This window comes from Zingiber officinale, chromosome 6B, assembly GCF_018446385.1.
Source record: "Zingiber officinale cultivar Zhangliang chromosome 6B, Zo_v1.1, whole genome shotgun sequence".
Classification (NCBI taxonomy): Eukaryota; Viridiplantae; Streptophyta; class Magnoliopsida; order Zingiberales; family Zingiberaceae; genus Zingiber; species Zingiber officinale.
In genome coordinates this window covers 70761871-70776394 of record NC_055996.1, presented here as the reverse complement: position 1 = coordinate 70776394, position 14524 = coordinate 70761871, and the positions used below count along the sequence as shown (strand labels likewise).

At 38.6% G+C, this 14524-nt stretch overlaps 1 protein-coding gene across 2 annotated transcripts; it reads right to left on the bottom strand.

Annotated features, from left to right (window-relative positions):
* Positions 1-587: 587 nt before the first annotated feature.
* Positions 588-13974, bottom strand: LOC121992635 (BTB/POZ domain-containing protein POB1-like). 2 transcript variants are annotated; one of them, XM_042547128.1, is made up of 6 exons: positions 13544-13974; positions 10007-10129; positions 7929-8044; positions 7785-7848; positions 1858-2137; positions 588-1773 (listed from the first exon to the last, which is right to left on the bottom strand). In XM_042547128.1, exons 1-6 carry the CDS (start codon positions 13779-13781, stop codon positions 948-950), a joined length of 1647 nt encoding a protein of 548 aa, XP_042403062.1. In that variant the 5' UTR covers positions 13782-13974; the 3' UTR covers positions 588-947. The 2 variants fall into 2 exon arrangements, with proteins under 2 accessions (XP_042403062.1, XP_042403063.1); XM_042547129.1 differs by having other exon boundaries at positions 10007-10123.
* Positions 13975-14524: the final 550 nt, after the last annotated feature.

Sequence of the window (14524 nt, the reverse complement as noted above, 5' to 3'; positions counted from 1 at the left end):
TTAAAATTTATTAAATATTAGAGGCATCTTGGAAATTTAATTTCTCAAAATGCCCCCAAATGTTTAACAATTTTTTAAAATGCACCCAAGTTGTAATTACGTTAAATGTTCTCAAGGTTTTCCTATTGCTCATATTTTACCCTTCTAAAATATCACATAAATAACCCAAGATGCCAAGGGAGATTTGAAATTTCAACAACAAAATATATAATTTTTTTAAAAGAGACATTTATAATTTAATAAAACCTTGGGACATTTTAAAACCCCTGTTAAACACTAGGAGCATTGAGAGCAAGATGGGTACCAGCCACACAATTGCTGATAGGTTTGATTGGGGACATAGATATATTCCACCTCCCACTTTGCCTCCTAAAAGATTAACAAAAGAACCGGTAGAGGTTATTATCACTCATTCACTCTCGTGATGGAATATTATTAACGCATGACAAGGAAACAAGAGTGCTTTTGATCACTTCAAATGCTTGAGGGCTCTTACCTGCTTTGTGATGTGCTGTTAACTTCATACTCATGACTTCTTGACACTGCTTTGTAATTGATGGGGATGATAAGTACAAAAGATCTGCAAGTAATAGCAATTCAAAAGAAGGTTTCAATAGAAAGAGATATCTGCAAGTAATTTCCAAGTTTCTCAAAGTTCCTGCAAGGAAATCCTTGGCCAAAAGCATTGTCTGGGAATTAAACAGATTGTTGAATTGTCAGTTATGCGGGTTGAAATTGGGAAGTCATGATCCATCCAGCAAGAGCTCTTAAGGTGGTAAACCGATGGGAGTCGAGGAATTTCAAGAATTCTCTCACACGCACACATCAAGAAGGTCATTCCTCGAAGCTTTTCCAGCTTTGAAGGAACAATATTGCGCAAAACCATCACTTCATGCAGAGTTTCTATAAGTAGACTATAATAACACTGGCGGATATACACGATTTGATTATGGTAGAGGTGGTTGAGACGGTTTGATGGTTAACTCAGCTCTCAAGTGAAGTGTGCCATTGATGAAGTAGGGGCTATCTTCGGCTATGAAAGAACTCCACTGGATGCCGAACAAGTTGCGGTAGCCTACTGCCTTCCCGCCAGTAAAAGTGTAGAAGCCTTTGTACTTGCTAACGAATTCTCCAGACGGATTAGTTCTTGCAGCAAACTCATATTCTACAGTGAAGCTAATGGAACCTTTCTCTTGCATCCCTAGGAAAAGGCCAAAGCAATGGAATGAACTCTGCTGATCCAAATTGCAATGGGCTGAGAGGAAGAAACCCTGGCCACCCAAATGGAACGCCTGTGAGTAGACCCTTCCAGATGGGAACAGTTTTGCGCACTCTTCCCTCTTGAGATCTAGGTACACAATGCACTGTGGGTGTGGCTTATCGAACTCCACCACCTTCAGTGGACGATACTTGTAAGCCCGCTCCATGAATCGCTTATGGGTTAACTCGTCAGCAGTAAGAGCCCGCTGCCTGTGAGGAGCCTCAGCCTTGAAGAAAAGTGCTTCAGTTACTAGTTTGGAAGCAAGGTCATGATCCAGGTCGTTGCAGGTAAGGACTTTTCTGAGTTTCCTGCAAGTCATATGTGAAAAACGGATATGATGAAGTAAGCGAGAACTCAAGGTCTCACGCCGTTCTTCCAATACTGTGTATTGTGCTCGTGCCCACTTGAGAACAAAGTCATATATAGCGTCTTCTGATGCAACTTGGAGGTCATCGCTAGACAGAATAGCCTCGATTCCAGAAAGGGGAAGACTCATCATTTCATCTTGGAACCTGAAATAGATAATTTCAAACTCTGAGTTTAGAAAATGTGTAACACACATTGAAGACCGCTAATTGTTGTAAATGTCAACTCACTTGTTTATGTCCTTATAACTATTGGCAAGGAAATCTTTAGCAGCATCAGTCAAAGGTTGGACTGCGGAAGCCATTGAAACACTGCAAGGTAGATCCAAATACAACAGTGCAGACTCTGTTGTCATCGGCAAGCTTCTAAGTAACTGACTACAGTATCGCATGCATGAAACAACCTCGAATTTATCAGCAGCCATCAGCACATCCAAAAGAAGTGTCGGAGATGTAGTCGACAGCTTTCCACTGTACATAAAACTCAAGAGCTCCATGAGAGCAGCTTCCTCTGTTTAAAATTAAAAGGCAAAAAGAATGAAATTTTATGTTCTGCAACAAGTACAAGTGGAATGCAGAAGTAAATCTAACCAACCAACAATGCCACTAGAAAAAATAAAACACACAAGATAATAGAATGAAAAGTGGGACGAGAATGCCAATTCAAGTGGGTTCAACCAGCAAAACATATCAATTTTGATGAGATAGAGAATAAAAAATTTGCATGTTTACCACAAAAAGAATCATCAACTTAATGGGAATTCAACATGGATAGAAGTTAACATTTATTAGGCTAAAGAACCTTCACATCAGTGTTTTATCATTTACTATATTTGCTTATCATTTCTTGGCATGGCATTAGATATTTGGTTGTCATAGGCTTTAACAGACTATGACATGAGGGGGAATGTTGAGAATTGAGACAATCCTGTTAGACCCGTGGTAGTTTTGATGTGATCAACCAAGTTGGTTAGGTCCTGTTGTATTTGATCCCTGTGTCTGAGTGTGCAGGAGCTTAGGAGCACAGGAAGTCGAGCGGAAGACGCAGCTAGCGAGAAGGACGGCACGGGAAGGGAGCCGACGGGCTCGGTGCGTCCGAAAGACGAGAGAGCTGCGGAAGAGTACTCCGGTGGGAATGAAGAGCGTGCGCGGCGTTCGAGGGACGTTAAGCCGGGACGGAAGGCTGCTCGAGGAGAAGGCCAGAAATTGGATTCGGATGAGCCCTATTTCGGTTGGCCGGAATCACCCAAAAGAACGGAGCTTCGGAAGTCAAAGCGAAGAAGAAAAGGAGTCAAAAGAGGCTGAAATTACTATAGCAGGACCTTGAAGGCGCCTTAAACATATTCAAGGCACCTTCAACATTGAAGGCGCCTTGAAAGGCTTGTTTAAGGCGCCTTGAGCCGGGTCAGTTTGACCGTTTGTGCTGCGGATAAAGTTTTATCCACCGACCGAGCTGGAGGCGCCTTGGACTCTCGGGATAAGATTTCCAGGACCTATATAAAGGCCCATGGAGCTAGGAAAATAACAACAACTCAAGCAATCATTGTGTAGTCATTCCTAGCAATAGTTCTAAGCTTCAAAAGTGTAAAAGGCTTCTCCGCCTTCAAAGAAGGAGAATTTTTCTTCTGAGCTCTTCATCGCCCTGGATTAACAACCGTCTTGGTTGTAACCAGGTTAAATCCTGTCTACTACTTAATTTCTATTTCCGTCTTCTCTGTCTTTCTATATTTTCGTATTACTTTATTAATTTATCACTATTGCACTAATTGAGTTGAAAGTACGAGGAGGATATATTTTATTTTTTTGTTTACAGCAATTCACCCCCCTCTTGCCGGCCTCCGCTGCACCTACAATTGGTATCAGAGTCTGATCGCCTCAGAAGAACTAACCGCCAATTGAAGCATTACGATCAAGACGATGGCCGGAGCGAACATCCATCCCCCGAAGTTCGACGGAGACTTCGCCACATGGAAGCGCAAAATGGAGGTATTTTTTAAAAACAGATTTTGATATTCTTATTACAATGAAATATGATTTTGCAGTGCCAAAAGATAAAGAAGAAAACACATGGAGCAAGAAGGAACAAGCCGATTTCGTCGCTAACGGAAAGGCTGAGTTCAATGTACTGCCACCTCAAGAGGTAAATCGGATCGGAAGCTACGACTCCGCAAAAGATCTCTCGGAAAAATTCCTGGAGCTTCACGAAGGTACCTCCGAAGCAAAGCTAGCCAAGCGCGACATCCTCCAGACCCAGTTGACGAACCTCCGGATGAACCAAGGTGAGAAGGTAGCGCAACTCCAAGCGAGGATCAAAGAGCTGATCACGCAACTTACCAATCTTGGAGAAGAAGTAACGAACCGGGACTCGATCCGGTACGCGCTCAACGCCTTCCCGAGAACTCCCGATTGGGCTTCTTTAGTAGATGCGTACTACATCTCTAAGGATTTCGAGGTAAGTACTTTAGAACAATTATTTTTGACTTTTGAACTTCACGAATCTCGAGTTGCAGAGCCCACTGGAGTAGAGAAAATCAGTCAGAACATTGCCCTAAAGGCAAAAGTAAACGGTTCTGACTCCGAAGCCTCAGTCGACGAATCCGAAGCGGCACTACTGGTAAGACGCTTCAATAAGTTTTTCAGTACTAATAAATTTAAATCGCAGAGGCATCATCGAAAGAAGAGGACGGTTCGTTGCTACAACTGCAACGAAGAGGGGCACATCAAAGATGACTGCCCAAAGCTAAAGAGAAAGGAAAAAGAAAGAGAAAAGTCAAAATACAAGAAATCAGAACACTCCAAGCACAAGAACCTGAAGGCTACTTGGTCAGATTCAACATCCTCTGAGTCAGACATCGAAGAATTCTCGGGGCTAGCACTAATGGCGAACCATCAGCCGGAAGAAGACTCAAGCTCAGACATGAGCATAAATGAAGGGGGAGGTTCATCAGAAGAAGAGAGCAGTAGTGAAGGGGGAGCGTCACCAGATCAGGTAAGTAAGGTACGCAATCTAACCCCGACTCAATCTTTTAAATTTATTAAAGCTCTTTCTAAAGAATTAGATAAATTAGAAGAAGAAAATGATAATTTGAAATCAAAAAATGAAAATTTAAAATTGGAAATTGAAAAATTGAAATCTGATGTATGCTTAAAGATAAATGTTTTTCCAAAATCAAAACTTAAAATTTATAGAAAATTAAACTGGTATATAAGGAAGCATCAAGGTCAACTTAGGAAAATTCCTAAGAATTATATACCCCCTAAGTTTTTGACTAATTATGTAGGAAGAAACTTTTATTGGGTTCCAAAATCTTTGCTAATTTAGATTTCTCTTTTAGTTAAAAGCTTACAGTGAGAAAATTAAACATTGAAATTCTTTATGGAATCTTTGTCTAAGGAAGTGGTTGTTGCTCCAATAACCAAGAAGGCCTAGTGCCTCGCCACGACCTGGAAGCTAAAATATTGAAAGAAAATGTTTAATTAACTTTCTGAAAAAGCATTAAAAACAAGAATTAAATAATACTTTGAAAGTTTATCAAACATTTTTTTCTCTTAGAAATTTTTTGAAAATTTTAACTTAGAAATTTTTTTTAGTTAGAAATGTTTTCCTGAGAAATTCTAAATAACTTCATTTGACTTAGAAATTTTTTTTGGAACATTCAAAAATTTAGTTTACATAGGATTTTTTTAAAATTAATTGAATTAGAAATTTATTTTTGGAAAATTCAGTTTAACTTAGAATTTTTTTTAAATTCTAAAAATTCATTTTTGCTTAGAAAATTTTTCTGAAAATTCAATTTAACTTAGAAATTTTTCTAAAAATTTATTTTTGCTCAGAATTTTTTTCTACCTTATGAATTTGCTTAATATTCTCTTATTGGCACCTCGTTTTTGCTGTGATCAAAGGGGGAGAGAGAAGTACAAGTTCAGGGGGAGTTAGGAAAATTAACTGAATTTTTTTTTTAAACTGTGTTGCAATTTTATTTATTGCAAATTTATGCATTAAATATGTTAGGTTAGTAATTTCCTTTAAAATTACTATTTATGTCTATTTTAACCCTAACTTGAACTTGGGTTGATGCACATCAAAAAGGGGGAGATTGTTAGACCCCGTGGTAGTTTTGATGTGATCAACCAAGTTGGTTAGGTCCTGTTGTGTTTGATCCCTGTGTGTGCAGGAGCTTAGGAGAGCAAGAAGTCGAGCGGAAGACGCAATGAGCAAGAAGGCACGGGAAGGGAGCCGACGGACTCGGTGCGTCCGAAGGACGAGAGAGCTGCGGAAGAGTACTCCGGTGGGCGTGAAGAGCGTGCGCGGCGTTCGAGGGACGTTAAGCCGGGACAGAAGGCTGCTCGAGGAGAAGGCCGGAAATTGGGTTCGAGTGAGCCATATTTTGGTTGGTCGGAATCATCCAAAAGAACGGAGCTTCGGAAGTCAAAGCGAAGAAGAAAAGGAGTCAAAAGAGGCTGAAATTACTGTAGCAGGACCTTGAAGGCGCCTTAAACATATTGAAGGCGCCTTAAACATATTCAAGGCGCCTTCAACATTGAAGGCGCCTTGAAAGGCTTGTTTAAGGCGCCTTGAGCCAGGTCAGTTTGACCGTTTGCGCTGCGGATAAAGTTTTATCCGCTGACCGAGCTAGAGGCGCCTTGGACTCTCGGGATAAGATTTCCAGGACCTATATAAAGGCCCCTGGAGCTAGGAAAGTAACAACAACTCAAGCAATCATTGTGTAGCCATTCCTAGCAATAGTTCTAAGCTTCAAAAGTGTAAAAGGCTTCTCCGCCTTCAGAGAAGGAGAATTTTTCTACTGAGCTCTTCATCGCCCTGGATTAACAACCGTCTTGGTTGTAACCAGGTTAAATCCTGTCTACTACTTAATTTCTATTTCCGTCTTCTCTGTCTTTCTATATTTTCGTATTGCTTTATTAATTTATCACTATTGCACTAATTGAGTTGAAAGTACGAGGAGGGTATATTTTATTTTTTTGTTTACAGCAATTCATCCCCCTCTTGCCGGCCTCTGCTGCACCTACAAATCCCACATTACCACATTCCTGTGTGTACTTATGTGTATTTAACTGGTGGGTTTGGATTAGATAGAGATTCTCTAGAGCCAAACTTCAACGAGGGACTTGTTTAATGTGATTGATAATGTGATGATTCAATATTCCCTTGGGATAAAGTTCAATTTCTTTCACTTGTAGGAATACTTAGTAAGATAATAAGGTTGAGCTAAATTATATTCCTACAATAGTTTTTTGATGATGTAGTAGTCTCTAACTGTTGTCACTTTATTTTGCCTACAATTCACAAAAACCCATGATAGAAATTAGCTCCGCTCACAGAGGGAGATGCAATGATATTATATAGATACAGCCCTCTTATCAGCTTACTTCCTCTAGATATTAAAATCATAACACAAGTTTGACCACCGAAATTTTTTTGAAAGAACTTATTAGTTGGCCTGCAACTGATAAATATTTGACACTGCACTGGTACCCATACCAAGGCATGTGAATAAATGCAGGGACAGTGATCATGGCATGGTTGAGAAATTGAAAACAATGCCAAATTTTATCCTTCATTTAAAAAGTTTTAAATATAGCACTTGTTTGGCCATAGTTGCAAAAATAAATTGGTGATGATAAGCAGACTCAAGAATCCTCTCAAATTAAATCTCATACACTACTTGGCCAGAATTGGTGCAACCATTATATCCACCCTTGCCCAACTTGCATCATACATTAAGACCTTCGTGGTCCACTCCATTAGATTTTCCTGTGTTAATCAATTTTAATCCAAATTTGCTTCTCTCTTCTACCGAATTCAGTAGCAATGTCATAGAATTTAAACTCTGATCATCCCGGAGCTCCCCTTCACTCCATATTTGTATTTCCCATTTATCACTTTTTATCATAAATGCATTTTACCTTTTTACCATTAATGCATTTGCATGCTTACAGTTTCATTACGTCAAATAAAGAATTGTTATATGCCCATTGTGTACACTTGAATACAGGAAAGTGAAGGGTCTACCATCCAAATATTACAAGTTATATTTTAACTATTACAGTACCAAATTGACAAATAACCACAATTAAACGGTTTAGAATGCACATGTGCTTGCATCAAACAAAGCTTAAATATGCTTTGAAATTACCTGATTCATTGATTCTTAGCGTCGCATGTCGCAGATCTGATTCTTTCATGCCATTTGAAAAAAGCTAACATCAAAGATATGGAAAAAAATCCCACATCAGTAAACATCAGCAAGAAAAATCAAGTATGACAATACACTACTAACCTTGTAGAAGAATGGGCTTTTGGCGGCAAGTATAGCCGAACTAATATAAATGGATTTAACTCTGAGAATCCGTGGAGAACCCATGCTTGAGGAATCATTATTTTCTGAATCATCGCCTGCAAAGAAATAAAGATGATCAGAACACAAATAAGAATATCATAATGAGAACAATGAAAACCTTGTCATCAAATTGCCCTAGCTGAGAATGTAAGATTTTAAGAAAAAATTTAAACACAAGAATTGCAATATACTTTTTCCATAGACATACAAGATTAAGCAGTCATATTCACATCAGACATTTAATAACCTGAATTCAGTACAACAATAACATATGAATCACTTGGAAAATGCACTTACATTTCATGTCAAATAGATTGTGCATATATTAGACACTAGATGAACTCACCAATCATTTTGAAGATAAGCCTCCTTGGCATCATGCATGTTATTTGCATTAATATCAGATAACTAATGAGAATGTGAACGGATTAAATTCTCAAACCTGAATTGTAGATAAAAAATTTAGACACTAAAGATTTCAATTTTAGTAAATTTTTTATTAAGTAAAACTAAAAGCTAATAAATGAAATGAAACTTTAACAATAAAAAATTTGAATAGTTAAGATGAATGGACCTACATTTTTTATGAATTATATATAGCTTAGATATATTATTCAATTAAAAGAAAATATTGATTGAGATATTATTAATAGGATAAACAATTGATGATTGAAATGGAGGATTCTCTAATTCTTGTGTGATAATTATGTTCCACCCAAGCTAATAAGAAAATTTTTTAATTCTATGTTATAACCTGCCATACTTTATGAATAGCATGGATCAGAGTATTGGTCTACAAAATGTGAATATTACGATAAATATGCAAGGTTATTAAGGAAAAAAAATTACTAAAAGGGAACAATTAGTATAAAGTGATAATAAATAAGTTTAGATGGAATGGACATATTGAAAGGCAACTAAGGGATTCTATAGTTAGACAAGTTCAATTGATTGGATGTGAAGGTGTAAGGAGTAGAGAGCTAAAGAAAACTCTTGTAGATATAATGATATAATATAAAATAATTCAATTGATTTAACATTAACTGATATGGAGTAGTTCAATGGAGTGATGAGATCAAGTAAGCGACTCCAAATAGTCAAGAGTTATAGGAATTGAGGATGATGATGTTGTAAATAAATTATACTTAAGGACATAATTCAGGTATTTTTCATTTATGAGACAAGCTTTAAAAGTGACAACTTTAGTGGCTTTTGTTACATGAACCTTTTTCCTTAAAATAAAATAAAAACAAGCATTTGAAGGTTTTATGATTTCTCAAGAATTAAACAAATGTTTTAGTAGGGTCATATACCAACTCATATCATGAATAGTAAGCGATATATTGAAAACATAGAGCAATGTGGATGGCTATCTAAAGACATCAATAATTTGTACGGCTTAAGATGGCAATGGATGGCATCCGAGATAATGAATTATATGGATTAAGGTGGCAAGAGTTGGATCAAAATTAGAATGAAGGAGTTGGGCTGCATATAGCTTGAAAGATGTTGCACCAAAAAAGAAATATCCTGACAACGGTGACAACACAAAGACTTGTTCAATTTATAGCCAAATTTCACATGCTAGAACTCATAGCGTGTCTAGAAATAAAATTCTGTTGAGCCACTGCATTCATTTTTTTGGGGGGGGGGGGCCTTTCAGCATTTGTATACAAGAATTTCAACAGTTAGATTCCATGTCAGAATAATCCAACCTGTGCTCAACCAAGCACAACCTTATGATGAGCTAGGGATTGGAAATTGGAAACCTGAAGTTTAGATAAGGCAAGTTGCTAGTTAGTTCTTCAAAACGGATTGGCTAAATCATAAATCAATTTGATCAAAACTAATTTTCAAGCAAAGGGCAATTATAACTAAAACTAAAACAAGCTAATTTATGCAAAATTGGTTTAGGCAAAATATAAGAAGGTTTAATGTACAGAAGCAATCATAACCATTAACTTAACTTGATAATGAGGAGGATTGGAGATATCACACTACAGAAACTAGAGTCTTACCTTGTGTAAATTCCTCAAAGATTGGTTCATCGTCTTCATCATGGTTCTCATATTCTTCACATTCGTGCGTGTCAGGCTGGTAACTCGTTACAAATTCCAACGAGTACTTTGCAAACTCTGGTGCTAAAGAAGCAATTGATAGAAGCAACAACAAATAATTTGCAAACTCCAGCAATGAGAAGCGGAAAAATAAACAGGATTTGATTGCTAAACAAGACAATTGAGAATTCTGGAAAAATAATAATAATAAGCTCCCTCTTGCTAATCATTCAGTTAATTATGCTGGTCAATAGAGATTGATGATAATATTGCCATTAAGGTAAAAAAAAATGATGGATCCTCTACATTAAGGTTAGAAGTAGTCAGTACTGGAATAAATGAAGTTTCTGCTATTCCTGACGAATCTAACCAAACAATTCTTCCTGGCACGTATAGTAACAACCAACAAGTTCCACATGCCACGAATGCCTCGCAGAGAAGAAAGGTCAAAAGTATAACTGTAATGCAATACCTGTAGTTTCCAGCGAAACATGGAAGTAATAGAAAAGAGGTTCAAGACTTCTCTCCCCATCTTTGTCCATTCAAGAAGAAAGACTTAAAAAAAATCCTAACTTGAGCGTCAGAGTGGCCTGACTGGATCCATCTCCGACGACATTCTAATTAACCCTCTTCATTGAGCACATCTCAAGGTTCATTCGTCTCCCGTTTCCCCAACAGTTCTTGGAAGGTACACATCGGCGAGTTCGTTGACGGATGACTTCACCGTGTACGATGAATTGGCCAGAGCAAATACTTGTACTTTATTTTTAATGCATTAAAGCTTGACTAATCGATCACATTTTTATTATTTTTCATCAATATGTTCGCGTGTCCTTGTCATTTTTGTATAATGTGCATTGCTCGTGTTCTATTAATTACTTCCACATGTAGAAGTGTTACGAGCATTATTGTTTAGTATCTCGGTGGCACAATCTGTTGACCGACATGAGGAAGGTGTCAATAGAATCGTCAGATGATTGGAATGTTCTAGCCTTAGGAAGAGGGCTCACTTGGAGCTTGACAGATTTGTATGCATTAACATATAGTTAAACTTTCTTAGTAGTAACCTTACATACTGGATTGAGATTTCATTCAGCTGCAAGTTGACAAAGAGAATGAACTTATGCTCAAAGAAATTGCTCGATACCCACCTTCAGGTGTATCTTGAGTCGGTAGCCCTCATGTGACATCTTAGGAAGAAAAAGTAACAAATTGGCTTGAAACAAGGATAACAAGACTAGATAGAACACAAATTCAACTAAAGCATGTGAATTGACTAATATCGCAGTAGAAAAATAACTATAAACTATCATCAGCTAAGAAAAGCTGGTGCCAATCGGAGACAACCAACTGAAAGTCGCCCGAGTTCACAGGCATTGTTCTCTTTCCACCCAATTACACAAAACATGAATAGTAACTGAAACTAAATTATTTGGAAGATTAAGGAAACTGGTGGTGAAGGAAGCTAGTTGAGGGCGGCATTCTTGAACAGGACGGGAAATGCATCGCCGTCCAGTCCAAGCCATCTCTTCCCTCCATCTAGGAAGAGCCCCACATCACGGTTGGTTACGTAATGAACAAAGTTGTAGCCTCCGCCACTGGACTCCTCGAGTTGGAAGTAGCGACCTGCCAAAGCATCGACTTCATACAGACAGTTATTGCGATGAGCTCAACGTTGAGGTTCGTCGAGGTATTGACAAACTCCTCGCCGTCCGGCACCGGCAAGAAGATCACCGGGAGGCCGGAGTCGACCTCAGAGCTCTCTTGGGCGACCTCAGAGCTCTGAGGTCGACTTCGGCCTCCCGGTGATCTTCTTGCCGGTGCCAGACGGCGCGGAGTTTGTCAATACCTCGACGAACCTCAACGTTGAGCTCATCGCAATAACTGTCTGTATGAAGTCGATGCTTTGGTAGGTCAACAACGCGTCCACAGAACCGCAACATCTGACATTCGTGGGGCGTGAAAGGGAGCCCGGGAGCTATTTCCAACTCGAGGAGTCCAGTGGCGAAGGCTACAACTTTGTTCATTACGTAACCAACCGTGATGTGGGGCTCTTCCTAGATGGAGGGAAGAGATGGCTTGGACTGGACGACGATGCATTTCCCGTCCTGTTCAAGAATGCCGCCCTCAACTAGCTTCCTTCACCACCAGTTTCCTTAATCTTCCAAATAATTTAGTTTCAGTTACTAATCATGTTTTGTGTAATTGGGTGGAAAGAGAACGAACTTGGGCGACTTTCAGTTGGTTGTCTCCGATTGACACCAGCTTTTCTTAGCTGATGATAGTTTATAGTTATTTTTCTACTGCGATATTAGTCAATTCACATGCTTTAGTTGAATTTGTGTTCTATCTAGTCATATTATCCTTGTTATCCTTGTTTCAAGCCAATTTGTTACTTTTTCTTCCTAAGATGTCACATGAGGGCTACCGACTCAAGATACACCTGAAGGTGGGTATCGAGCGATTTCTTTGAGCATAAGTTCATTCTCTTTGTCAACTTGCAGCTGAATGAAACCTCAATCCAGTATGTAAGGTTACTACTAAGAAAGTTTAACTATATGTTAATGCATACAAATCTGTCAGGCTCCAAGTGAGCCCTCTTCCTAAGGCTAGAACATTCCAATCATCTGACGATTCTATTGACACCTTCCTCGTGTCGGTCAACAGATTGTGCCACCGAGATACTAAACAATAATGCTTGTAACACTTCTACATGTGGAAGTAATTAATAGAACACGAGCAATGCACATTATACAAAAAAGACAAGGACACGCGAACATATTGATGAAAAATAATAAAAATGTGATCAATTAGTCAAGCTTTAATGCATTAAAAATAAAGTACAAGTATTTGCTCTGGCCAATTCATCGTACACGGTGAAGTCATCCGTCAACGAACTCGCCGATGTGTACCTTCCAAGAACTGTTGGGGAAACGGGAGACGAACGAACCTTGAGATGTGCTCAATGAAGAGGGTTAATTAGAATGTCGTCGGAGATGGATCCAGTCAGGCCACTCTGACGCTCAAGTTAGGATTTTTTTTAGGTCTTTCTTCTTGAATGGACGAAGATGGGGAGAGAAGTCTCGAACCTCTTTTCTATTACTTTTGTGAGTGTTTATATGGTTGTCCGAAGTATAGTATAACTGTAGTTTCCAGCGAAACATGGGCATATGGAAAAAAAAAAAAATTGAACCAAAGCCACAGTAATTCACAATCCAACGAGGTTGCCAGCAAGCAAATCCCTTCATTTATCCAAAAAACAAAAAGGGACCCAAAACTTATCCAAATGCTGTTACAACCATGCCCAAAATTCCTACAAATAGTCGGCATCAAAGAAAAAGAAAGCAACTTTACTAAAAACATGTAATTCAATCGGAAGGAGGTTACAGAAAAAGAACCATACCAAACAAATCGGAAAGGGGGAAAGTAAAAAAAAAAAAGCTAGCATGGCTCCCGAGGGAATCGAATCAATCGAGCCTTAAGGAAGGTTTCCCTCACCTTTTTCTTTAGGTCCGTCATCCCTTCTGCGCTTGCGGTGGCTGGACCCGGCATCCGGCGGCTCCGCCATCACCTCGATCCGGAGCACTCGGTCGGAGAAGTTGCTGGAATTGAAAGCGAACTCGAAGTTGTGGTCGGAGGAGGGGTGAGAGGGTTCGGCATCCATTGATCCCTTCGAAGTCGCTGTCTCCGCCGCTCGATGGTCAAGGATATCAGCGAAGCCTCTCGATTCTCTCATTCGCCGCCACGCCTCGGCACCAGAGACGCCTCGACGCCGATCCCAACTCGATATGCTGCTGCCTTCTTCCGGAAGATTAGACAGCGGCGGCGGCGGCGGCGGCGACGGCGACGAGGACGGCAAAGGACGAGGCGAGAGAGCGGAGAGATCGAGGGATTTCAACGCGACAGAAGGGAACGAAAAATGAAAAGGCTGTGAGAAAATGCCCGTTTTAATGATATAAAAAATGACGTTTTTACGTATCTGCCCTTCCAAATCCAAAATTAGAATAAGTCCAATTCAAATTTTTATGGAATTTTATAAAATTCATAAAATCATTATATAATTTCAGAATTCTCTTGCAAATTGGTACCAATTTTAATTTGTATGATATCCATTAAAATATCAAATAACTTTTATACTAATAATTTTTTTCTTATATTAAAATTATATAGTTGGATATTGAAATTTTGTTATCGAAGAAATTGTATCCCTATTTGATCGATTGTACTTATATTTTTACCTATTGTTTATATTTTGAAGTTTTTGGATTTTTTTTATTTTGTGAAAATCTAGCACTTTTTTAGAAAAAATATTATATAATATATCAAGGGCATTTTGAATTCGCCTTGCCCACTGTTTCGGTTAGAATTCAAACTTGAGTTGTACATTTCTTCTTTTTTTATCGCATGAAAAATGGCTAAAAATCAAAAGAAATCTCTTAATTTTATCATTATAAAAATACTATTCTATTTTAAAAATAT

Excerpts from the sequence above, each read along its gene's own strand:
- LOC121992635 (XM_042547128.1), bottom strand. The coding sequence starts at position 13,781 with ATGAGAGAATCGAGAGGCTTCGCTGATATCCTTGACCATCGAGCGGCG. Across the intron at positions 7,849-7,928 it reads AAAGCCCATTCTTCTACAAG|CTTTTTTCAAATGGCATGAA; the intron begins GTTAGTAGTGTA and ends CTTTGATGTTAG. Across the intron at positions 1,774-1,857 it reads AGTTATAAGGACATAAACAA|GTTCCAAGATGAAATGATGA; the intron begins GTGAGTTGACAT and ends TATCTATTTCAG.